Source organism: Primulina eburnea, chromosome 2 (genome assembly GCF_022965805.1).
Source record: "Primulina eburnea isolate SZY01 chromosome 2, ASM2296580v1, whole genome shotgun sequence".
Classification (NCBI taxonomy): Eukaryota; Viridiplantae; Streptophyta; class Magnoliopsida; order Lamiales; family Gesneriaceae; genus Primulina; species Primulina eburnea.
In genome coordinates, this window is record NC_133102.1 from 5931024 (window position 1) to 5955200 (window position 24177).

The window sequence follows — 24177 nt, forward strand, 5'->3', positions numbered from 1 at the left end:
GTCTCTTTCATTTCTCAATACTTCACTCATTCTACAGTTCCCCTATGTTAGAATTGACGATTAAATCAAGGATCCTAGCATTCAAGTCTCGTAGTGCAACACATAAAAAAAGTTCACTAGCTTCGACTGATCATCGAGATAATCAGTAATTTTAAATTTGAATGGATTCTCGAATGTTTTTAAAATCTATGGCAATTTACTAATATAAAACATAAAGTTGATATGATGTGAAATTTAAATTGTTCAATCCAAACTCTCTCATACTTTGGTGGCCAATATACGTTACCATTCAACTTAACTACGTCAGATTTCGGTTTCTCTTCTTCGAACAGAGTAAAAACTCTGATTGATTCGAAGAACAGATCAACTTGGATGAGGCAATTACATGGGCATCAGAACAAAAAGGGCCTATTCATGAAAATGAATATTCACAGTTGGACAATTTGCATGTCCGTGTTTTAGTCTTCTCAACAAGCACCATAAACCGGCAGCATGTCTCAGGTCTCACAACCAATAAAGGCAAAAAAGGAAAACCGGTCGCTAGTCCAAATTGATGAAGTACTCCTCAGGAACGTAAAATTTTAGTCCAATGGCCTGCAAATATCCACATTCCAGAGAGGTTAATTATAATGTAATATGTAAGATACTGAGTAGGCTTATGAAAGGGGTACGGTACACTATGATGACACAGACACGGCGATCCACAAAAAAACATAAGCTCCAACCACACAACAATGTGTAGAGGTTGAGCAACAATGCAAGTGCTTGCAGAGGCAATGAGACATGTTGTGGTTAACCAATTAGCTCCATGGTGGACAGATAAAAAAAAGTAGTTCCACAGTGGAGCTTTTGTTGGTTTCTCAGGACTGGAGTAGAAATTCAAATAAAACTGAGGCAGTCATGGGTAAGAAAGGGGAAAAAGGAATAGATGGGGCATGCAAGTTCCCTTGTTTCCTCTAACTCCCCACCAAATCCGAAACTTAGATCTAATTGCAGCATTAGTTCAAGAATCTGTAGAGATGAGGAAGCTAAAAGAAACCAGTCATGTAACATTTGAGAAACTTTATTTGATATATAACGAATTAAAGTTAACATCATTTCGTAGAACCTGCGCAAATTTGATGTCAGCATCACTGTGATGGTCTGGTCTTCCAGCCGCGTCACCCACACAAAAGGATCTACACAGTAGAGTACATTAGTCAGGCCATTAACCTAGCATATAAATTTTTCGCATCACTATAAGGAGAAAGAGGAAGTAATCAATAACTGATTCGTGTCAACTGGGAGGCCAGAATTGAATTCCTTCTCCATAATTATCCACATCCCGGGTTTTGGCTTACGAAAGGGATCCTCTGGTACACCATGACTCAAACCACAAGCAATAAAAACCTGAAATGTTACTTTTCTTAATGTTTCCAGTTGTTCACGCAATCATTACTTCATCACATGCACACTCGAAAAAAGGGGTATCAGCCAATGAAACATAACACATTTCTGCATCCAGAAACCACATTTTTTTCATTCGAGCAGCGGTATGCTGTAAAATACTGGGGCTGTTATAATGGTTATACAGAAAGGAAGTATATACATGGAAGTTTTTATGCTAAAAACCGAGTTTCCATCATCAAAGGCCACCTTTTCCCCATTATATTTCCAGCTTGATTATTTCTAAGCTGGAGCTGGTGTCTGCCAAACAACAACTAATAATGAACTTTGAACACTCAAGCAAAACAACAGGATAGGTGACAAACATTTGAAATGCTAGAACTTGTCCAAATTAGAGACTGCATCAAGCAGATCTTCAGTCTTACAATCAAGTCAAAGAGTTTTATTTATGTTAAATGTATCATATTGGCTGAATTAAATTCCTAGGGAGTCGTGTATATGGATTTTGACTATTCTCCCACTTGAGCTAGCTTTTGGGTGGAGTAAGGTCCAAGTCCGCAATCTTAACATTGTATTTGAACTCAGACCCACTATTATATGCTAGAATGCCCTTATGGATAACTCGCAAATATCTTGTAAATTTTACGCTCCAATTGTTCATTCCTGAGAGTGAGAGTCCGCGTTAGATGTCTCATATCGGTTGAATTATAGACTAGGACAATCCCCCTTAGTTAATTTTTGGGGTGAAATTAGGCTCAAATCTATAATCTTAACACTTTGGTCTCATTACATTATAGAGTTCAACTGAATCTACTAATCTTGTTTCTCATATTGAACAACTAACATAAGTGGGGTTGAAGAGAAATCACAATACAATAAACTCATTAATATGCAGAATAAAATAAAGAAGATTTATTCAAAATAAATTGGAACTGTTTTCTGATAGATATTAGTGTTATCACAAGCATAAAGCAATCAATAAAATAATATTTATTTCGGGGGAAAAGGACAAGGTTGACATACAAAATGAAAGAGAATTCTCACTAATAAGTCAACAGAACATATCATATCATATATGGAGGTCACAAACACATCTATCATTTGAGAACACATATTAAAGCTAAAAAAAATTCTTGACAAGTATATCGTGGATCACAAATGTTCCAAAGCTCTGCCAAACAGAACACGAGTCTCTGTAGAGACAGCAAATAAACCTGAATGGCGACCTTCACAAGCTTAATGAAATTCTCAAGTCGTCCAAGTTTGGAATCAACAGCTACCTGCCTCTTATTCTTCCAGCGCTCTATATCGGACTCATTGGTAAAAATAACCTATTGAAGGACCAATTATTCAGTCAACGTTCATTTCAAATTTTTAGTTAATTCAGAATTATACAATATCATTCAAACAGATCCAGAGAGCCTGAAAGAAAAAGGAGCACAAACCAGCTTGTAGCCATCATTATAAAAGTTCTGAAGTTTCTCAGGTTTTGAAGGATACATAACAGACCATGCATCGGCACCCACTCTAGGATAAAAAGAACACAATTGAATAATCATTTTAATGCATCAGGTGATTCAGCTGCAGAAAATCCTTAATCAATCCAATAAGTTCTGGTCATATTAGATCAATCACCAAGTGACCATGATATGTCAAAATATTACTGCATTTTAACAATGATCTGATGCAATTAACTAAAAAAAGGCTTCAAGTTAAGCAGACTCATGCATACTGTTAATTTTTTCTTCCACGAATACCAGCAAGCATAGAACTACTAATCTCAGCAAGGGAAAATCATTAACAATAGAATAGAATTTGTTCAAGGACCCTCTAGTTAACAATAGAATAGAATTTGTTCAAGGACCCTCTAGAATAATTTTCCATTTTGTATCAGCTGTTCAGTAAGGTAGAATCAATTGTTCACGGTCTTACAAGAACAACATATTACAACAATTAGGCACGGCCTCATATAGTTTACCATACATACAAGAATCTCGCAGTAAAAAAATCATGAAGTGCCTTCAACACCAGTAAACTTATACCTTTTCACAGATGTCCTTGCAAGGCACCCATCAAAATCAAAGGCTGCAATCTTTTTTGAATCATCAAGACCAACATCCTACCAATAAAAATTCCAAAAAAAATGATTTCCAGAAGTATTAGTATTACACTGTTATTCGCACATAAACTGAAGATATACAAATTAGATCGGCAGAAATCAAAGAATAATTTTTTCCAAGAAGCAACTTAGGACATGTAGAGAGAGAGTCAAGAAACCAGTAACTATTTACACAGAACATGGATATTGTATTGAAAAACAATATTGATACAAAAATGGTAATCCAGTAGTCTATCATCATTGCCCCTCTTTGTAATGAAAAGCACCATCATTTAAGAGATGTACTTACACATTCAAGAAATATGATGGTCTGGAATGCCTTCCATTTAGGCAATAATATAGCATCCTGAAATGAGGGAATGATTTCAAAAGACTTTGTAAAAGCGGAAATTCTGGTAAAACAAAAAATTATACAATAAAATACCCAAAAGAAATATTTAAGTTAGAGATGGCCTGTAGAGAGATGCAATAAGTGCATCATACCGTACAAAAACTCCCAAAAACAACCACAAATACAATCTTGCATAAAAAGTTATTATGGTTCATACCTTGTACCCGTCTTTGATATCAGAAGTGGATATGGACATCTCCAGCTCTCCCTCATCCTCATATCCAAACTATAAGAAAGTTTGTCACGTAACAGAATATAAACAAAAGCATTGCTTCCAAATATCCTGGAAAATTTATTAGGTAAAAACAATTCGAAAAGCACCACGATACTTGATAGCATCATCGAAGGACTCGATAACTGATTATAAATATCTTAAAAATAACTCCCCAATTAGTAATATATGATCGTAGGGATCACCAAAATCAGTGATACAGGCAGAAAACTGGTGTTGTAAAGGATAAACCTTTTACGAAGGAGCAACTTTTTAAGCAATTTATTCACACTAGAGAACATACAATTGCAAAGGCAATTTTGAAAAAACAGCCACAAGAACACTGGTAAAATCCACAGAAGCTTGGTCAGTCATTAAACTCAGATAGTAGACGACCATAAGTCCATAACTGTAAGATGTAAAGCGCTTAAGCTGACACGACACCTTAGAAAATCAATACATCAAAGAGCTGATGCATCCAAACACCTCTCAAGGTCTCACTAACTAGGCCACGGGATATATTATAATATAATCCACTAACTGAATTCAATAAACAATTTACTATGTACAGCTCTTAAATCTCCAAAAATTCAGAAAAAGAAAGTGGATTTCAAAATTATTACATTTCCAGGCTAACTTTCATATAGCTCGGCCTTCTATGCTTTGTAGCTAGGCGTGCATGTCTAAAATAGAAAACATAAATAATGTTCTTTTGGGGAAATGGTTTTGGGAGACGAAAAAATGTGTAAAATTATTTTTTTAGTGGCATAATTTTTAGCATGCAGGTGAAATCATGTTTTGTCAAGTAAATATTATATCTGAATTGATATTTGTGGGAATATATTAAAATTTTAAAATATAACTCATTGGAATAAAAAAATAATATGATAAAAAAGAGTAATCTGAGAAGTGCTGAAAAATTGAAGTATATGCATGTATCTATATCTATGGTGTTTAGATCATGACCAAAATCTCAAAACTCGAAAAAAAAAAGAGAAGGAAATAACAATGTTATACATCATAATTGTATCATCAATTTGGTTCCATGATCGATAAAACGTTCAGTAGTCTACCTTTTGTTTCTTCAAGTTTCCTTGCTCCAACTCTTCCTCTTCGTCTGTGACACAAACCTAATATATGTGAAAAAAATTACAGTATCACGTATTTAAGTCAGGGCGAGATAATGAAATTTTTTTATTGTATACCATCTTCAATGAACTCATTTAGAAGCTCCATCAGCTGTCCCAAGGTTAGATTTCTGCTCAAACTGATGATGATAAAGCATGATGGAGAGTAAACACAATTCTTCAATTCGTAAGGAATCAGCAATCTTGAAATGGTGAGCCATACCAAAATAAGAGCTCCTTAACATTAAAAAGAAGGGCAGAAAGACTTTTGACAATACAAGGATGAAGCCTGAAGGGTCAATTAAATGACTGGAAAATTCTAAAAATCAATGTTGCAAGTGACTGATAGTTATTCTCGATTCCAAGTACGAGATAGGATTGGCGTGGTCTCGACTGGGTCCAAATCCCAAACACGAAGAAAAAACAAACAAAAGAGTTCATTCTCCAACATCTTTAGCTTCAGTACTGGATCAAATATCCAACATGCTACATATTAGAAGTTTCTCAGTTACATTGCTGTTCCTGAAGAAGTCTAACTTGTAGGCAATCCTCCGTGGCAGCGTTACCTTATTTGACGCTTGAGTCACTTCATTCTCTAAGAGCAACTCCAACCCTCTACAAAATCACATTATGGGTCAATATAGCCCACCAAATCTTTTTACATTCACGAGATATTTGCAGCTGAAATAGTGAATAAATTAACCAAACAACCAGAAAATCCCGTCACATGTTCAGCTTCAGGGATGAGAAACCAGCGATGGACTCAACTGGTGAAATAGAACTACACCCACTAGAAGGAAAGCAATTCAAGTGATGCCATTTGGTTATGTCAAACCCTCGGGGGTTTTTGCTCACCATACCAACCTTAGAGCACCGGAAGCAATAGATTTTGAGCATATTTCACACAATGAACGGAGACGACGACATTGCAGGAGATTACCATGAAAAGGAGCAAATGACAGCAATTTATATTTTGGTCAAGATCGATGTTAAAGACAAATTTGATTTGGGGATACGTTTGTTCTTTTAGGAAATGCTAGTTCTTTCGCGCGAATGGTACATTTTTTTTAAGCACAAACGTGAGTTTCATCTAGGGATGGTTACGGTAATGTACCGTATCGTAAATATTGTACGAAATTTTTCTATATCGATAGCGAAGATTCGGTATACCGTATATTTGGTATATCAAATTTTCGATATGAAAAAAGTTCATATCGGTACCGTACCGACACTAAAAATTTTGTCGGTATATGGAAAATGAACTTAAATTTTTAAAAATAATAAAAATTATTTTCGTATTTCGATATATATCGAAATACCGGAAAAATAATAATTTCTTACCGATACCGATACTGAAAATTTCTTTATATCGATTTTTTCGATAAATTCGGTATTTTTTCGGTACGATTTTTCGGTATTTCGGTATTTTTTCCCGCCTCTAGTTTCATCTGCGTCCGTAGTTACTGAAAATCAAGTTAGTCAAGATAAACTGCACTACATATTATTTTTTATTGTGAATATCGGTAGGATACCTGTCTCACGGATAAAGATTCGTGAGACCGTCTCACAAAAGACATACTCTTTAAAAAATTACAATAAAGTTTCAATTTTAATATTCTTTCTATTTCATGTTTACTGCATTCCTCTACTCGATTCAAAAGAAGAACATCGGCTCCAATCTCAAAAGACCATTCTTTTATTGAAGGATGCCTAACCATCGCGTTGGTCATTTGGGGGGTTGGTATGAAGTGGATGATTTTTCGACTTTTACAAGAGTTCAAATCTACATTTTTTTATGAAATAAGAGAAATTTATGTTATTTTTTTCAAGTAGTGATGACATAAAATATAATCGTAAGATTGTCTCACAATAGATTGGTTCTAATTTATTTATTTTCCCATAAATAATCACTATAATTTCTCGATAAATATGTAATTTTTTTTAAAAAAAATATTATTCCTTACAATTTTATCCAAACGCGGCCTTCCTATTCCCCTATATATATGACCAATACCAAACGGTGACCTCTCTAAATATACCCGGCTGAAAAACTACTCAAAAATTTTCAATCAGTTATAACCTTTCGACGATGGCCGGAATCTCTCAAGATTGGGAGCCAGTAGTGATCCGGAAGAAGGCGCCTACCGCCGCCGCACGGAAAGATGAGAAAGCCGTCAACGCCGCCCGACGCTCGGGAGCTGAAATAGAAACCATCAAGAAGTGTGCGTATTCGTTGTTTATGATATTGTATGATATATATCTTCGAATATATATGGTTTATTTATGATCTTTTATATTTTATTTTTTGTCTTAGGGTAAATTTATATGGTTCGCCATATGAAATGTGGATACTACAATAATTTCCCATCTCGTATTATTTTGATTTGGTAAAATTAGTTATATTTTAGGGTTTTATTTTGCGTGTCGGATTTTGAGTGTTATCGTGGTAATTTTATTCATGCCTGTGCTGAAATAGATTTGCATGACCAATTATATGGATATTATTCGATTGAACGACTTATCTCTTCCGGGAAAAATATATACAAAAAGTTTGATATTTTTCTCTCAAATTGAGGCGATGCACTGATGCTACCCTGACAGTCCTGCAAGTATTTCTTTAGCCATGACCCGTGTTTCGCGTGCTTCTTGAAGCCAACCAGAATGTTAATTTTTTAAATAATTACAACTCTTGTTCAAATTGGAATTCGTTCTTAATTACAACCTCCTTTTCATTTTCGTTTCGTACTGCGAAATTATTATGTCTCTGTTATACTTGTTGTATCTTATGGAGCTTTCTATCGAAGTCTAGATTTTTCATTTAGCATAGGTTTTTCGTGACATGTGAAACCAAATATGAGCATGCCCTTGATTAAAATTTGGTATAATTTTCCCTTAACACTTCCTGTTTGTCTGGTTTTTCCTAGACAATTTATTCTCTGATTCTAACTGTATATTAAACTGCAGCAACTGCGGGAACAAACAAGGCTGCTTCAAGCGGCACCTCTTTGAACACTAGGAAGCTTGATGAGGAAACAGAAAATTTGTCCCGTGAGTCGAACTTAGTTTCTTCTCGTTATCATCTTGTTGAATTAGTTCAATCTTTATGTTCACTTTTCGTAGTTCATTCTTGATACTAAAAAATTCATGTTGTTTGCATATGGAACATTTCTCTTCACACGAGCTAAGGCGTGAAATGTAATGGATGCTTGAGTCATTGGGCCTGAAATTAACTTATGGAGTTGATTTTCCTCTCTGGGTTCTGCTTGTTTTTAAGATGAATGATTGGATGGACTTAACCTCACTTGAAGCTACTCTACTTCAGCCTAAAATGAAACTAACAAAATACGGAAACTGGAAACAAGGCCTCTCACTCGTTTTGGTGATAAATGGGTTGTATTGTTTTATTTTGCTTTAAACCTACCTTTTTTCATGCCCTCGCTACCATACAGCTTTCCGTAATCTTTAGGAGTCATCTTTCGGTTAGTTTCCAGCTTGGGAAGCTAGAGAGTGAAAGGAAATAAGAGAGAGGATTTATAGAAAACAAAATATGTAAGTCGCTAGTGGCCTCAATGTGAAAACCAAAACAAAATCATAGGCACACACCAATTTGTAAAAACAGATTAATAGGCCACACTTATCAAGTCGTTAGTGGCTTCAATGTGAAAACCTAAACAAAATTATAGGCTTACCTTTTTTCATGCCCTCGTTTCTTCCATGCAGGGTTCCATAATCTTTAGGATCATCTTTCGATTAATTTCCAGCTGGGGAATGTAACTCTTCCGACATAATATCCCTAATATTGCCTTACTGGCCTCAATGTGAAAACCAAAACAAAATACTCAGATAGATTTTTTTGAAATCTCACTTGTCAAGTCTTATTATAGGCCACACACCCATTTGTAAACACAGATTAATCCACATTATTGAAAAACATAGACTTTGCACATCAATGGATCTCCCCAAATTCCAAAACACGTAAGCATCCGCACAAAATTCTGGTTTCTTCTTTATTCCACTGAATGATACTTTTAACTAAACAGTGTTTTGAATATCTAATTTTTCATGATAATCAGTAAATGATTCTGTGCAACTTGAGTTATCAACATTAAAGCTCGTCTTCTTCTACTTTTACTTTGCAATAGATGACAGGGTTCCCACCGAATTGAAAAAGGCTATCATGCAAGCTCGAATAGATAAGAAACTGACACAGTCTCAACTTGCTCAGGTTCGTTATTTCTGACTTTCCAGTTTCCTCCCATCTTTCATGTTTGTGTCAGCCTATAATTGGTAACTGAAATTTTCATTACTGGCTTCATTCTGCTGCAGTTAATAAATGAGAAACCCCAAGTCATTCAGGAATATGAATCTGGGAAGGCAATCCCAAATCAGCAGATAATTTCTAAACTCGAGCGGGCTCTTGGTGCAAAACTAAGAGGAAAGAAATAAAAAGCAACATGGGGAATCGTTTGCACTTTCCTTGTTGACTTGATTCCAAAAGTGATGTGCCCATGAACGCGTCTTTTACTCATATTTTGGCCACTGTAATTGCTATTAACTCAGATTGTCCTAAGCCTGGTATGGGTTCTCTTGTTGAATCCATAAAATCGTCCAAATCTGTCATCTGTGCATCTTTTCAAATCATCTCAATAAAAGGACGTGATCTCGAGTTTTAGATACCACGTTGTAAGCACCTTCATCCCAAATATTAAAAATTAAACCAACTCAAAACGAAGAGAGTCGTGACAGTTTCCTCGTCAAAGGAAAAATGTTAATACTATCATATCTTAAGTAAGATATATTTATAAAATAATTGCCAATTATTACATGTATACTTCAAATTTATCAACATTTTAAAATACAATAATCATGCACACGTATTTTGAATTAATGTACTCCAATAACTCGTATTCAAAAATAAGAAGGGCGACTGAGTGCTCGCACGACGCTCCATTTGGTCGGGACATTGTCCCATAGGCTGGCATGCATCCCACCAAAAAACAGTGACTCAAAAGTCAAAATAACGATAGATTTTTGTGCCTAAAATGCCAATTTTTTACTCATCTTTCTCGAGTGTGGATGGAGTGAACTTTTAAATAATAAAAACGTGAAAACGATAAAGAAAACAGCTTACACGATTCTTATCAAAGAGTGGATCGATCACCTTCAAAGTTCACGGGCTTTAGCAGATCCTCGATTTTTAGTTAAATTTTTTAGTGAAAGAAAAACTAACAAAAATACAATAGTGAATAGCACATATAGTAGAGCCCTAAAATATAGAAATTGATGCTTTTGGCGCTCATGTACGTAATCCCACAAAGATTATAAAACAAGTGAAATGCTTTTTGTCTAGTTTTTTTTAACAGAAATAATGGATTTAAAAATGATATTTTTCTCTATGTTGTGGTGGGCTTTTTGCGAACCCTGCCCATTAGTTTATTTTTATTTTTATTTTTGAAAAGAGCGCACAATACATGAAAGGGACCGGAATAAAACTTTTAATAGGAAGTGGTTACAAAAACTTCCATAAATTCTAAGGTAGGGAAACCATATGCTCTCTATTTTCCAATGACTTCTAATAGATGCAGCGAACTATGCAATCACATTTCCTTTGCACAAATGTGAGTACGATTAATTGAATATTCCAATAATATAGACTTGTTTTGACTTCTAACATGACATAGATTTTAGAGTAAACGATCCAAGTGTAATGATCTATTAAGAAACAATGAAGTTTTTTAGAGTATATAAGCATTTGGTTAGTGATCATGAGTTCGATTCTTCCTACCAACACTTTCTCGAGCTAGCATGTTGCACCAAACTTGACCTGTACGGTTTATTAGCTTGATAGCGTGATTTGCAATGTATTGCATTAACTCGGAGATTTATCCGTTACATACAAAAAAGTAACCAATTGCTAGAAGCTTAGCTCGAGTGCTCATAAGACAATAGAAATATAATAATAAGAAAACTAAAAGAACATAACCATGGGAATCCTATATGATCTCATAATAGAGTTTGAAGTGATATTTATACAACTTTGGTACGAAATTTTTGCAAACAACTATAAATTTCGAAATAATAACTAAATTTCGATACCATCAAAAGAAACTACACAACTAAATTAAATAGCAAGAAAAGGATTTCTGGACCTTTTTCTTTTTTTACAATTGGACCTCAAGACACAATATTTCGTCTTAGACATAATTTGGTATATGGATAAAGTACCTTTTTAAAAAACCTATTATAATATCACGGGCTTTTGAAAAATAATTTTTTAGAAGGATAAAATGTTCCTTCTATTAGGTGTGATAATTTTAATGTAATGATAAAATACACTACAAATGACTTAATTACCCTCAATTAATAAATGTTTTTTTATAAATATATGCTAGTAGGTAGAAATTAAAATCAAATATAAATGAATTCGAGATAATTATATAAATAATTTTTATAAATCTCAATAAAATTATTATTATCACTCGATTAACCTTAAAAATTGATATTTGACTTGACTCACAAAATCAAGGGCTCAATTATCTTATTATATAATATATAAAATTAGGTAAAAATAAATAAATCATGCAAGCACTATCGACGCATGAACAGATAAAAAATATGAACTCAAGCAACAATTTTGAAATTATAAAATTTATTATGATAAAGTTAATTTTGTCGTTACAATGTAATATATAAATTTAATCACTTTTATTACAATCATACCAAACATTAAATATAATATCCTAAATCTTATTTATCCTTAACTTATCATTATATTATATATCACATGTTTATCCTATCATGTATACGAAACTATGCCTTATTATATTCTGAATCTCAAGTTTAGATGAGACACAAGTCATCGATGGATTGCAGATTTTGTTCGGCTGGAGTAAAATCGAAAGTATTAATTTAGCCAAAGAAGGAGGGTTTAAATGATCAAGATAGTGACCCTTTGATGCCTAGAAATGGGCGAATTGGTCAGACAAACAATAAGCTTCATCTCAGTCAAAGTACTATGTGTCTTTTCAGTCTCTCGACATCACATATATTAGTTTAAGTAGGCCAAAATTCATGACTAGACATTCACTTTTGTCAACACTAAAAAACCAAAAACTCAGCACAAAAAAATAAAGTCATCACAAGCAAAAGGGTACTAGGTTGTGGTAAGGATACCTCTCTATTTATACCCATGCCTTGAATCATCAAGTATATACCAAGAATACTATGTGCCACATGAGCTTGAAGTTCTTCATGTGCTTTATATTGATATCGACGACAACGGGGGGTCGATCGGAAGCTAGGATCATTAATGGTAAGAGTATGATTGTTTCGGAATCTTTTCGAGCTATGTTTCGAAGAAAGATGATTCTCGAGAAATACCATGATATTGATGCAGGCGACGGCTACGTAAATGGTCGATACAAGCCAAGGCGGGCTAGTCCCGGAGGTCCTGATCCCCAGCATCACTTCATCAACGTCCCAATGCATTGAAAGTTCGTTAGATCAAAGAAATGACGCATACCGTCTCGCCGATAGAAAATTAAATTTAATGTATGTGTTGAAGTCGTAAATTTATCTTTGAACTGTATAAATTATCAATTCTTCGTGATAATTTTAGCTTTTTATCGGTTCCCATTTCCGTGCATAATTCGAGTGGAAACTCTAGTTTGTTAGATTTTGGATGAAATATCATTTGGCCTTCAATAAAAATATAATGGGATGTTAGAAAAAACAATAACATCACACACAATTTTATTTGTGATTTGGTTTTCCCATGTATTAATTTATAAATAGACGAGCAACATAAAAAATATTGTGTGTTAATATTATATAATTTAATTTCAACAATTTAAAAACATTACATTTCTATCTGTTTTTTACAAAATCTAATAAGCTGAAATATAGTACATAAAAACACCATCAATTTTAAATATGCCAAATATCATGATTAGTAAGAACACAAAAACTCCCGGGAAATGATTTTACATATCAATTTACGAGACGGATATTCAACCAGACCATATTATGTACTTTTCATATTAAATATAGATCGGGTTGACTCAACTTTCTACCATATATCTGAATACAAGATTTTATAGGGAATGTTAAAAGAAACCAAAAACAAATTGATAAAGAAAAAAGATAAAACGCATGGCGCATTTTTATTTCTTAAAACATATAAAATTTATCTAGATAACATAGAAAAGTAAGAGATAATCAAAGTATTATTATCATATAATATATAAAGCTATAAATATATTAATCCGTGCACATTTTCTTTTTAACCATACAAAGCTAGAAGCATTTGATATTACACAACATTATCCTAAAATCTCTTTAAACTTCATAGTGACTCATTTGCTACAAAAGGATTAGCACTTTTAATGATGGTTTACTACTTAAGATCATATTATGACTAAGTATTCCACTTCTTAATTATCTAATAATCACATAATCTTTGACTTTATGTATCATAATTAAAGAATGATTCTCTTACGCATGAGTTCCTAGTTGGAAGATGACTTGGGCAGCGTAAATTAATTAATCCAAGCCACATTTTTTTGTTATGGTTGAGTTCTAAGTTTCTTATAATCAAGTCTTGAACCCGATATCTTATTTTATGAAAAGCTGCTACTTGTTAGGGGTTGATTTCATCCTACATATAGGGGTAGTGCCCCATGATAAAATCAAGGGCTCAAATATAGGCCACACATACATGGTGGGTTCACTAATTTTTTTAAATCCGAAATTTGTTACTTTTATTTTTTTATTTTATATTTCAACATTTCAAATAAGAGTAGTCCCTCAACATCACATAAGGAATTATGAAATGGTATCGAACTTTCGCGGCGACTGAGCAATAAAAATCGACTATTTCAAGAAAGACCGTTGACATCGGTCGCATCAAACTTTGATTCTAAACTAAGTTTCTTATTAGATCACTCTTGATGTATTTCCGGCCGACCCTACTATGAGTAGGGCTTCAACATCTGATGATGAGGAGTGAGAATGAAGACGTAAACAAACGGGTGAAAGCGGCTCTGAACAGTCTTTTTATTTGAGGATTGGTTCAAACTTATGAATTCGGAAAGACAACCAGTTTGTAACTGGCTTCGACCTCATCCCGACAGGCTCCCCCGATATGCATTGGTGAATAGAAGCTCCAACGCCCGATAACTTTAAAATAATGTCAATGTCTTATACATCTTTATCCTTGAAACGAATCAACTCTGCTAATATTTACAATAATAATCCATACTTTTGATATAAAAAATAATAATTTTTTATGAATAATCCAAATGTTGTATCGTATAATACTTTGATAGGCTCGTACAGTCCAGATGGGTTTTTGCTGGAAGCCTGGGAAGTGGGAACTGCTTTCTGAAATGAGAAAATGTGATCTGAAGTCTACACAATTCACGTTTGGCGGTTTATTATCGTGTCATTTCCTTGGATGTCTTGGAAGGGATGCAGTTGCATGATTTGAAGGAGAAGACTGGGTTACTTTATGCTGAACCTTTTTCTGGAACAGCGTTGCTGGGAATGTATGGGAGGAATGGAATGAACCTCTACATGAAGCTATTGCTATATTTGAATTCATGCCTCAAAAGAACTTAGTGACCTGGAATAATATGATATCTGTATTTGGACAGATGGGTTTCTTTGAATATTGCATGTTTATGTTATCTGAGACTGAGATGATGAGGAGTCAGATGAAATTATCTCCGTACACTTTCGTCAATGTTTTATCTTGTTTTCAAGATGGTGACATGGACATGGGACGGCTAATACATGGGATCGTGATGAAGCATGGATTCAATACTGTTGTTTCTGTTTCTAGTTGTCTGATTAGTATGTATGCAAAGTGTGCCGACAAGACGTGCTTGGCAGAGAAAATGTTTGAGGAGGCTTCTGTTAGGGATATTGTTTCCTCGAACACTTTAATTGGGGCAATGGAAAGTTGTGGTGGACCGAGCAAAGCACTGGATATACTCATTGAAATCATGTGCACAGTGCACTACTGGATTATTGCCGAATGAGACGACTTTTGTGAATGTTGTTAGGCCATGTTTAAGACTGCAGGCTACTTCATTCGGGGAATTCATCCATGCCAAGATGATAAAGAGAAGATTTGTATCTAGCGTGTATGCTGGTACTTCTTTGGTTGATTTTTACGCCAAATGTGATAAATTGGAAGAGGCATACATTTGTTTTGATGGAATAAAGGAGAAGAATTTGGTTTCGTGGAACTCACTTATCCTGGGATATATTCAAGTAGAGGTTCTTTTGTCGCGTTTAGGCTGCTTCGAGAAATTATTCATACTGGCCGTCGCCCTAATGAGTCGTCGTTTTCTATCATTGTTAAATCATCATCGCCGTTAGAGCTGCTTTAACTTCACTCGGTGATGATCATGCCTTAAGCTCTATAATCAGCTCATATGCCAAGAATGGTCTGGTATCTGATGCCTTAACTTTTTTTGAGCACGACAACACTACACTTCCTGTTGCTTCATCAAATGCAGTTGCATGGATTTACAAATTACAACCCAACCGGCCATGGTATGATAAAACTCAAGAGTTTTATATGCTATGATGCAGGATCCTGACACCATTTCTTGGAACACTTTGATCGCTTCTTGTTCCAGAAATGGAGATTATAAAGAGGCTTTTGAACTTTTTCACCACATGCGTAATTCCCAAGTCTTTCCTAACAACTACACTTACGTTAGCCTCTTCAATGTTTGCACCAAATTGTGCAACATTGCTCTTGGCAGTTCTCTGCATGGCCTTATCATGAAGACTGATTTTACAATATGTGACACTTTTCTCTGCAACGTCATGGTCAATATGTATGGGAAATGTGGGAGCCCCGAGAGCTTATGGTGGAGAGGAACATCATTTCTTGGACAGCTCTTATATCCACCCTTGCACAGCATGGTCACACAAATGAAGCATGCAAGAAACAAACCCACATGGGAGGTCTTGTTGGTGTTGTATGACTTAAGAGTAGGTCTCTTGTGAGATGGTCTCACGAATCTTTATATGTGAGATGAGTCAATCTTACCGATATTCACAATAAAAAGTAATACTCTTAGGCATAGTTTGGTACATATGATAGGATAAACATGTGATATATAATATAAGGATATGTTAAGGATAAATAAGATGTAGGATATTATTATATTTAATGTTTGGTATTATTTTTATAATTAGAGTGATTAAATTTATATATTAGATTATAATGATAAAATTAACATTATCATAATAAATTTTATAATTTTAAAGTTGTTGCTTGAATTCATATTTTTTATCTGTTTATGCATCAATAGTGCTTGCATGATTTATTTATTTTTACCAGATTTTATATATTATATAATATAATAATTGAGCCCTTGATTTTGTGAGTCAAGTCAAATATCAATTTTTAATGTTAATCGGGTGATACTAATAATTTGTTGAGATTTATAAAAATTATTTATATAATTATCATATTATATAAATAAATATATTTATTTGATTTTAATTTCTACCTACTAGCATAGATTTATAAAAATCATTTATAAATTGAGGGTAATTAAGTCATTTGTAGTGTATTTTATCCTCAAATTAAAATTATCACACCTAATAGAAGAGATATTTTATCCTCCTAAAAAATTATTTATCAAGAGCCCATGATATTATCATGAGCTTTTTTAAAAATGTATCAAACATGAGATAAAGAGGATTATTTATCAATCCCTCCCTTATCTCATGTACCAAACTATGTCTTAGCATAAAAAATAATAATTTTTTCATTGATTACCTAAATAAGAGATACGTCTCACAAAATACGACCCATGACGAATATTTGACTTAATTCAATTGGTTTGTTGTCCTTATGTATCAACGTAATGGTTAAAACAAAATCCCACTATTCTTGGTCGAGATTGTAATTCTATAAACAAAATTCCATCTTATTAACAAAAAATATATATTATTTCAACCCTAAAAACCCGTTAGACATTCTTCCCTCAAGAGTGTTGGGGGTAGGACTTAATTGGTAGCACGTGAAGGATCTGAAGTAATCCACACTTTACAATCTTTTATGGTTTTAATCACATGTATGCACGGTTTTATTTATTTTTTTAGTATGTTTTTTGCGAGAGAAATTCATAGATATTTATTGGTGAGACGAGTCAAACATATTTATATCGATGATTTTTATAATGAATTATTCAAATAAAATATTTGTCTCACAAGAAAATTTATGTTTATTTTTTTTAATTGTGAGAGATCGAGAATTCTCTTGTAAGTAATTTTTTAGTTGGAGGATCCTGACAATCAAAATCCGAGTAAAATTGGATAAACTCCAAGCTCGAGATGACCATAGTAATCCGGTCGGGACCGAACTATGCACTAGATCGGATCATATAAAAATTCGAATAATCCGATCCCCCATATCTTGGGGTAAGTGAAGAAAAATCCAGTAAAACCTTTTACAGATGAACCCGGTCCAGTGGAAGGATAAGTTTAGTAAAACCGGAAACCACGGCTGGAAAGTGGCAATTTGTTTACACGCGCCACCCTGCGCAACTGATGAAAAAATCACTATTCAGTGTAAGAACCATGACAGCTCCAACAGCACATCAATCTCGATCGTCAAAATCATCTTCACAACTAAAATGACGCAATCCTAGCCCTTAAAAAAAAGCCTGTCGCGTGAACTTCTTTTCAACTCCTCCTATCCCACCACCACCTCACTTCTCTCTCCAAAGATAAGACAGTGGAAACCGAGATTTCAGACAAGGATTGTACTTCTTTGCAAGGTATGATTTCCAGACCTAGTTTCTCTGTATTGTTCTTACTTGTTTCTTGCGTGTGTATTTAGTACGTAGCGACTTAGTTGGGAGAGAGATGAAGTGTGCCTGTATGAGATATACGTGCTGAGTTGAAGAATTTGATAGTGTTCTGGGGAAAGCGGATTTTGACAAAATGTTGAGTGGGGGAGATGAAGGGTCTAAAGAGGAGGAAAAGTTGGGTGAGCGCAAGGTTTACTCGAGAAAGTCGTTTAAAGGGTTGAAAAATAATAAAACCAGTAGTAATTCAACTAGAGAACCGCCAAAAGCTCTAGCTGTGGTTCCTGAAGGGTTGAATTCACTGAAAAGATTAGGCAACTCTAGTTTTGATGCGGGATCAGACAATTTTTCAGGGCTGAATAGGGATGGGTTGCCTGGGAAGGGTGGGGTTTTGAGGCAGGAAGATAGGGTTTGGATAAGTTTGTCTATCAAGTCGAAATCTGAGGCACTTGAGCTGAGGAGAAAACTGGAGGGTGAAAGGGATATGATACGAAGTTTAATGAGGAAGATCGAGGCGAATGAGGCAGAAAAGGATACACGCGTCTATGGTATTAGTGGTGGAAATAAAGCAACGGAGGGTGTGGGACCAACTCGCACGTCCAAGCCGTTGAAACAGTTGAGTGTGTCGGTAATTGAGAATAGCAAAGGGGGAAGCGAGAGTGTAGAGAAAGAGAAGAGGACGCCCAAGGCAAATCAAATGTATAGAAATTCAGAGTTCTTGCTCTCAAAGGATAAGTTTCCTCCACCAGAAAATAACAAGAAATTGATGTCTAGTCGGAAGAAAGGAGGAACTAGCGATACGGGGCACAAATCTGTGTCCGCGAAGTTTCCGAAGCAAATACTTAAAAGTTGTAATGTGCTGTTAGAAAGATTGATGAAGCACAAGCATGGTTGGGTGTTTAATACCCCGGTTGACGCAGCTGGCCTTGGTTTGCACGACTATTTTGAAATTATAAAAAAACCCATGGACCTTGGTACCGTGAAAACCAGGCTAACTCAGAGTTGGTACAAGTCTCCTGTAGAATTTGCCGAGGATGTGAGACTTACATTTCAAAATGCGATGACATATAACCCAAAGGGACAAGATGTTTATGTGATGGCTGAACAGTTGGCCCAGCTGTTTGAGGACAGATGGGTTCTCGTAGAGGCTGATTACATGCGTGAGTTGAAGCTTGCTGTGGATTTTGATGTGGGGTCTCCTGCACCTATCCCGCGGAAGGCTTCTCAACAGTCAAAACTAGCACCCGATAAGAAAAGAACTCTAGATAGATCAGAATCAATTACCTATTCTGCTGAGCCTAAACGAAAACGTGTGAACGCTGCTCAATCTGGTAAGGTTACTACTCCAAAGAAACCTAAGGCAAAAGATCCGAATAAAAGGGAGATGACATATGATGAAAAGCAAAAACTTAGCGTAAATTTGCAGAGTCTACCTTCTGAGAAGCTTGAGAATGTTGTTCACATTATAAGGAAGAGGAATCCCTCGGTTTCACAGCAAGACGACGAGATCGAGGTTGACATAGACTGTGTTGATACTGAAACACTTTGGGAGCTTGATAGGTTTATTACCAATTACAAGAAGAGTTTGAGCAAAAACAAGAGACATGCTGAATCTTTAAATCAATCGATCGCTGATCCAGAGCGAAACACCCAAGAAAAGGTAACTTACTCGTATCTTGCAAGTGTTGCGTATCTTATTTTGGATGTTATTAATGAATATTTATTTTTCTCTTTTTCCTAGATCCCTGCTTCCGTTGTTACAGAAACACTAAAAGAAAGTAGAAAAGGTAAAAAATTTAGCGTGTAAACATTATTTCATATACATATAGTTGATTATTGTGTGATTATTATTTTATTTCTTATCTTTTTGACAAGTAGATGAAAAGAAAGTTGCCACACCTCCAGCTCAACTAGAAGAGCTTGGAGGAAATAATAAAAATCAAGGAGCAAGTAGCTGTAGTGCCAGTTCAGGATCTTCATCCAGTGGTATTCTTTGACATTTACCTTTTTTCTTTCTTAAATAAATTTGTCGACCAGTTATGGTTAATTTAGAATAGTTTTTTCACAATTTTTATTGAAGCCTAGTGCACCTTGCTTATGAATATTATGCTTTACAGACTCTGATGGCGAAAGTTCTTCTGGATCTGATAGTGGTCGGTCACCAATGGAGTGCGCCGAGGTAGAATAGTTTCTTATTCCTGTGAGAGGTCACTCTCTTTGACTTGGTGCTTATCTTCTGCTAGAAGACAATTGTTTCCATTAGTTTCTTGATTTTGAGAACTCAAAGGGTGGTCTATGTTGTGCCTTAGCATGTCAGAATATTTATTAATTAGCATCCACGTGCCTATGTGAATGTTACGACCCCAAAATGATTTAGCAAAGAAATAAATAAGGAGACAAGTAAATAAGAAGGAAATCAACGTGATAGAGTTTAATATATATGATATGCTATATTTTCCCAGAGTTGGCTCTGTTCAAGGAATTTTACTTCCTTCAATTCCCTAGTAAAAGTTAGTTTAACAAGAGAAAACAGAATAATCGACAACCCCAACTCTAACCAACTCCTTTCTTTTTATAATTCTTTTTTCCCGTTTCCCAAGCTACGACTTCTAAAATTCTCTTCATTACTAGCCGCTGATTTTGGCCCAATACCTTTAGGTCCGTAACAGTGAACAAGTGGAGTTGTCCCACCATTTTCATACTTAGCAAGTTATGGGCTGCAGCAGGAAATACCATAAATGTCATCTTGTTTTCATTATGGTACATCGTCCATGTGGGCCAAACTAACAAAATCTTTTATTCCATGCAAAATATATTTAGCAGTAATTGACCATTCAATATCGGCACCATGCCTTCACTTTCAGATTTCACCAGACAGAACTTATGCCTTTGGATCCTAACTAGTCAATTCTAGATCACAAATCCAAATTGCGTTGCCATTTTTCTATTAGATTGGTTAAAAGGATGCATTGTTGATCAATCAATCATATTATCTTTTTCAAAAGAAACCGGGAAGCTATTTGGCAAGTTTTATCTGTTTCTTTCTGGAATGTATCCTCTTGATAAGGCTAAAATGGTTTTGGTATGGGTAAATGATGGTTTTAGGACAAAAACACCATGATAGAATTGTGAAGAGTGGAAAATCAGACGTGTTTTTCAGGCATGCAAGAGACGCAACATATCACACAATTCCAGTGAATGTTACTTTGAACTCAAAGTATACCCAATTACAAAGTATAGGTTATTCTGTTTACTGTTGAATTTTATTTACTTGCAGTATTTGTGGTTTCCGTCTTCTTATTTTTATGTTACTTTTACTCAGTCAGATACTTGTGATATTTTCTTGAAATGGAGTTTCAGTTGTCAAATATGTCTGGTGCTGGGTCCTGTAGTTCATTTTTTTAGTTCGACTTTGAGTTTGAGTCGATGAACGAAGATTATTTGGTTCTCATGTAAGAGGTTCCCTGAGAGCTTAAGGCACTACTTTTATATTTCAATTCGTAGCCGACTGAATTGTAGATAAAAAGAGGCTTTCTTTGATGCCATCATTATAAGGAGCATTAGAAAAACTTGGATGAAATTTATTTACCGGAGATTATGTTATCCTTTTATTAAATCTACATTGAAATCTCCCAAGTTGGCACAGACAAGCTCACTTTTCTGAGTTCAAGTTACTTCCGAACCAATGGAAGAAAAATATCGTAGCTTTCTGATTTTGAGGTTACTCCATTTTATTTGTTGTGAAAGACATTTTCGTACCCTTTAGTCATTACGATACCCACATATGAAACCTCAAGGGGAACCATTTACCCCAAAAGGAGGTTAGAATCTTGGTTTACCACAAAAATTGATCGGGCATAAATATTTTATGAAATCCTTTAAATTATCGATACTTCGAATAAATAATATATGGTATTGATATTTGATCTAATGGTCGTCACTGATCCACTGTTGTGGTAAATGTACTATCTATATACCTATAAAAGTGTGGATCATGAGCTTTGTTTTTCAATCATGAAAAGATAAAAATGACCTCTTTATCAATACAAATCTAAATCTAAAAACTCAATAAGGACATATATGTAAAATTCTAATTGTTGCAAAAACAAAAATGAAATATTAAAATTTTATATCTATTCCACTTAATATATAATTAATAGATAATGAATTATCACTACAATATACATTGATTGCAGTAATTTATATCAATTCAAGAATAAAATGTAGCTCTTGTGTTAATAATTTATGAAAGAATTCATCTTTATACTACCTTTATATGTAGCTCTTTGGTTATATTTCAAATTTTAACGATAAAAATCATACCGATAGTTTAAAATTTGTATTCAATAATTATTGTGAGTTTATTTGATTTTGTTTGATATTTACCAAAAAAATCTTATTTGAATGTGTCTTTCATTACATATGTTGATTTATTATTTTAAAAAGAAATTAATAGTAATCAATGTTAGTATACAAATGTAATAATTATTTGTTTTTAGAGTATTTCACTTATTTAAATTATGACTTATGTATTGATAAAATCCATAATTTAGTTGACTTTTAAGTTATTTGTCTTATACATGGTGTCTGGATATATATATATATATATATATATATATATATATAATTTGTTTTATTTTATTTCGTTCTATATATTATGTTCATTATCATTTATTATATAACATAAAATCATTTTGAATTTTAATTTGGGAAACAATTTTGGAAGTAAGTTTATAAGTTCTTAATTAATTTATTCATCTAATATGACAAGAGATTAAACAATGATAAATAACAAAATGATTCAAATTGTTTTTTTAGAAAATTATTTTTTTTTTAATTTTTATTATATAATTGGTATTTGGTTGGGTCGTACTTGTTTCATGCTAGTACTTTGAAAAATAATAAAATTAAAATCCAATGATCTCATTTCCCGGTCTTATATAATTACTCTATCATGTCCAATGGTAACTTGTCTGGTGATCTAATGGGTCTATATGTTTTAAAAGGTCCCTAATTTAATGCAATGCATTCGAGTTTAACATCTCTGCCGAACAATTTGCACAAATCATGGAATGAACTGTATTTCATGTTCTCCCTCCCTCTCTCTCTCTCTGTTTCTGTCTGTGTGTGAGTAACTGTGATGGTATTTTGTGGAGATGAAGAAAGGAGGAAAGGGAAAAAGGAGAGAAAAAGGCGACAAAATAGTTAGCCCGTTTGTTTGCTGTGGGCTACACTTTGTGATGCACAACGATCGCGTGTTTTATTTGAGTTGGGTCATTGCTACCGTCTATAATATGTTCTATCCTTACACGAATGCGTGGTGTGTAAATAGCAGTCTGTAGCATAAATTATGAACTCTACCCCATTATAATTGTATATTTCTCAGGCTTGAGATTCTTACATACTTTCCTTGTTTAATGATTAATCTTGTTTCATGTCAACTTGCAGATCTCATGAATCTCCACAATGACAATGGGAAGCTTCAACTTCTAGCAACAGTAAGTGTATGATTGATTCAAAATTTGCAGTCCTCCACTTGGAGTATTCATGCTTCATTTTGATTTACCGAATTAGTGCAATGCATGGTTAGATGACTGTCATAGACGTCGAGGTTAGATCTGTATATTAACCTTAGTTGTAAGATGTGCTCGTCGAGTAGTTTTGTACATTGCTGACAAAAAAACTAGTCAGTTTGGATAGTTTTCCCTGGTCCCTAAATGTCAGTCGATGTAACAAATTAGTAATGGCATCATCTGTATAAAATGTGTCCAGGATGGTGTCATTCTTTAAGCTTTCTGAATGTGGCTATATCTTATTTCATCCTATCGACAAACAATTAGTTTTAGTCGTTCTCATTAAAAATTGTTTAATGTTCTTAAAAAAAATCCCCCGACATTAGGATCCTGAAGAGGTAGCTCTAAACTTAGTATTTTACGTAGAGATAAATTTGATTTGAGTAAAGAATGTCGGAGATCGTCGGAAGGATTTTTTTTTAATGATCATGAATGTTTTCATTTGAAAATTAAAAATCAGATAGATTTTTAGCATTAATAACCTGAGAAATTTTAAGTATTTGTGATTAATAGATCTTGAGGTTTGTAGTAAGT

The 24177-nt window shown here is 34.2% G+C and overlaps 3 protein-coding genes and 1 pseudogene across 7 annotated transcripts; 3 read left to right on the top strand and 1 right to left on the bottom strand.

Annotated features, from left to right (window-relative positions):
* Positions 1-179: 179 nt before the first annotated feature.
* On the bottom strand, positions 180-6160 carry LOC140822764 (polynucleotide 3'-phosphatase ZDP-like). 5 transcript variants are annotated; one of them, XM_073183630.1, is made up of 10 exons: positions 5970-6160; positions 5181-5237; positions 4054-4122; positions 3795-3851; positions 3429-3505; positions 2832-2913; positions 2667-2717; positions 1268-1389; positions 1109-1178; positions 180-594 (listed from the first exon to the last, which is right to left on the bottom strand). In XM_073183630.1, exons 1-10 carry the CDS (start codon positions 6129-6131, stop codon positions 541-543), a joined length of 801 nt encoding a protein of 266 aa, XP_073039731.1. In that variant the 5' UTR covers positions 6132-6160; the 3' UTR covers positions 180-540. The 5 variants fall into 5 exon arrangements, with proteins under 5 accessions (XP_073039731.1, XP_073039730.1, XP_073039734.1 ...); XM_073183629.1 differs by having other exon boundaries at positions 183-594; positions 2601-2717; XM_073183633.1 differs by lacking the exon at positions 5970-6160 and adding an exon at positions 5313-5962 and having other exon boundaries at positions 184-594; positions 2601-2717; positions 5181-5224.
* Positions 6161-7253: 1093 nt separating this feature from the next.
* On the top strand, positions 7254-9908 carry LOC140822765 (multiprotein-bridging factor 1b). Its single transcript, XM_073183635.1, has 4 exons — positions 7254-7456; positions 8199-8282; positions 9377-9459; positions 9561-9908. Exons 1-4 carry the CDS (start codon positions 7324-7326, stop codon positions 9678-9680), a joined length of 420 nt encoding a protein of 139 aa, XP_073039736.1. The 5' UTR covers positions 7254-7323; the 3' UTR covers positions 9681-9908.
* Positions 9909-14520: 4612 nt separating this feature from the next.
* LOC140824027 (pentatricopeptide repeat-containing protein At3g58590-like) lies at positions 14521-16234 on the top strand (annotated as a pseudogene).
* Positions 16235-17699: 1465 nt separating this feature from the next.
* LOC140822766 (transcription factor GTE4-like) lies at positions 17700-23912 on the top strand. The gene is made up of 5 exons (XM_073183636.1): positions 17700-19730; positions 19812-19857; positions 19949-20056; positions 20188-20249; positions 23519-23912. The coding sequence occupies exons 1-5, from the start codon at positions 18207-18209 to the stop codon at positions 23525-23527; spliced, it is 1749 nt and encodes a 582-aa protein (XP_073039737.1). The 5' UTR covers positions 17700-18206; the 3' UTR covers positions 23528-23912.
* Positions 23913-24177: the final 265 nt, after the last annotated feature.

Excerpts from the sequence above, each read along its gene's own strand:
- LOC140822764 (XM_073183629.1), bottom strand. The coding sequence starts at position 6,131 with ATGCTCAAAATCTATTGCTTCCGGTGCTCTAAGGTTGGTATGGTGAGC. Across the intron at positions 5,238-5,969 it reads CTGGTTTCTCATCCCTGAAG|GTTTGTGTCACAGACGAAGA; the intron begins CTGAACATGTGA and ends CACATATATTAG. Across the intron at positions 2,718-2,831 it reads ATAATGATGGCTACAAGCTG|GTTATTTTTACCAATGAGTC; the intron begins GTTTGTGCTCCT and ends GTCCTTCAATAG.
- LOC140822765 (XM_073183635.1), top strand. The coding sequence starts at position 7,324 with ATGGCCGGAATCTCTCAAGATTGGGAGCCAGTAGTGATCCGGAAGAAG. Across the intron at positions 7,457-8,198 it reads AATAGAAACCATCAAGAAGT|CAACTGCGGGAACAAACAAG; the intron begins GTGCGTATTCGT and ends ATTAAACTGCAG. Across the intron at positions 9,460-9,560 it reads CACAGTCTCAACTTGCTCAG|TTAATAAATGAGAAACCCCA; the intron begins GTTCGTTATTTC and ends ATTCTGCTGCAG.
- LOC140822766 (XM_073183636.1), top strand. The coding sequence starts at position 18,207 with ATGTTGAGTGGGGGAGATGAAGGGTCTAAAGAGGAGGAAAAGTTGGGT. Across the intron at positions 19,731-19,811 it reads AGCGAAACACCCAAGAAAAG|ATCCCTGCTTCCGTTGTTAC; the intron begins GTAACTTACTCG and ends TCTTTTTCCTAG. Across the intron at positions 19,858-19,948 it reads ACTAAAAGAAAGTAGAAAAG|ATGAAAAGAAAGTTGCCACA; the intron begins GTAAAAAATTTA and ends TTTGACAAGTAG.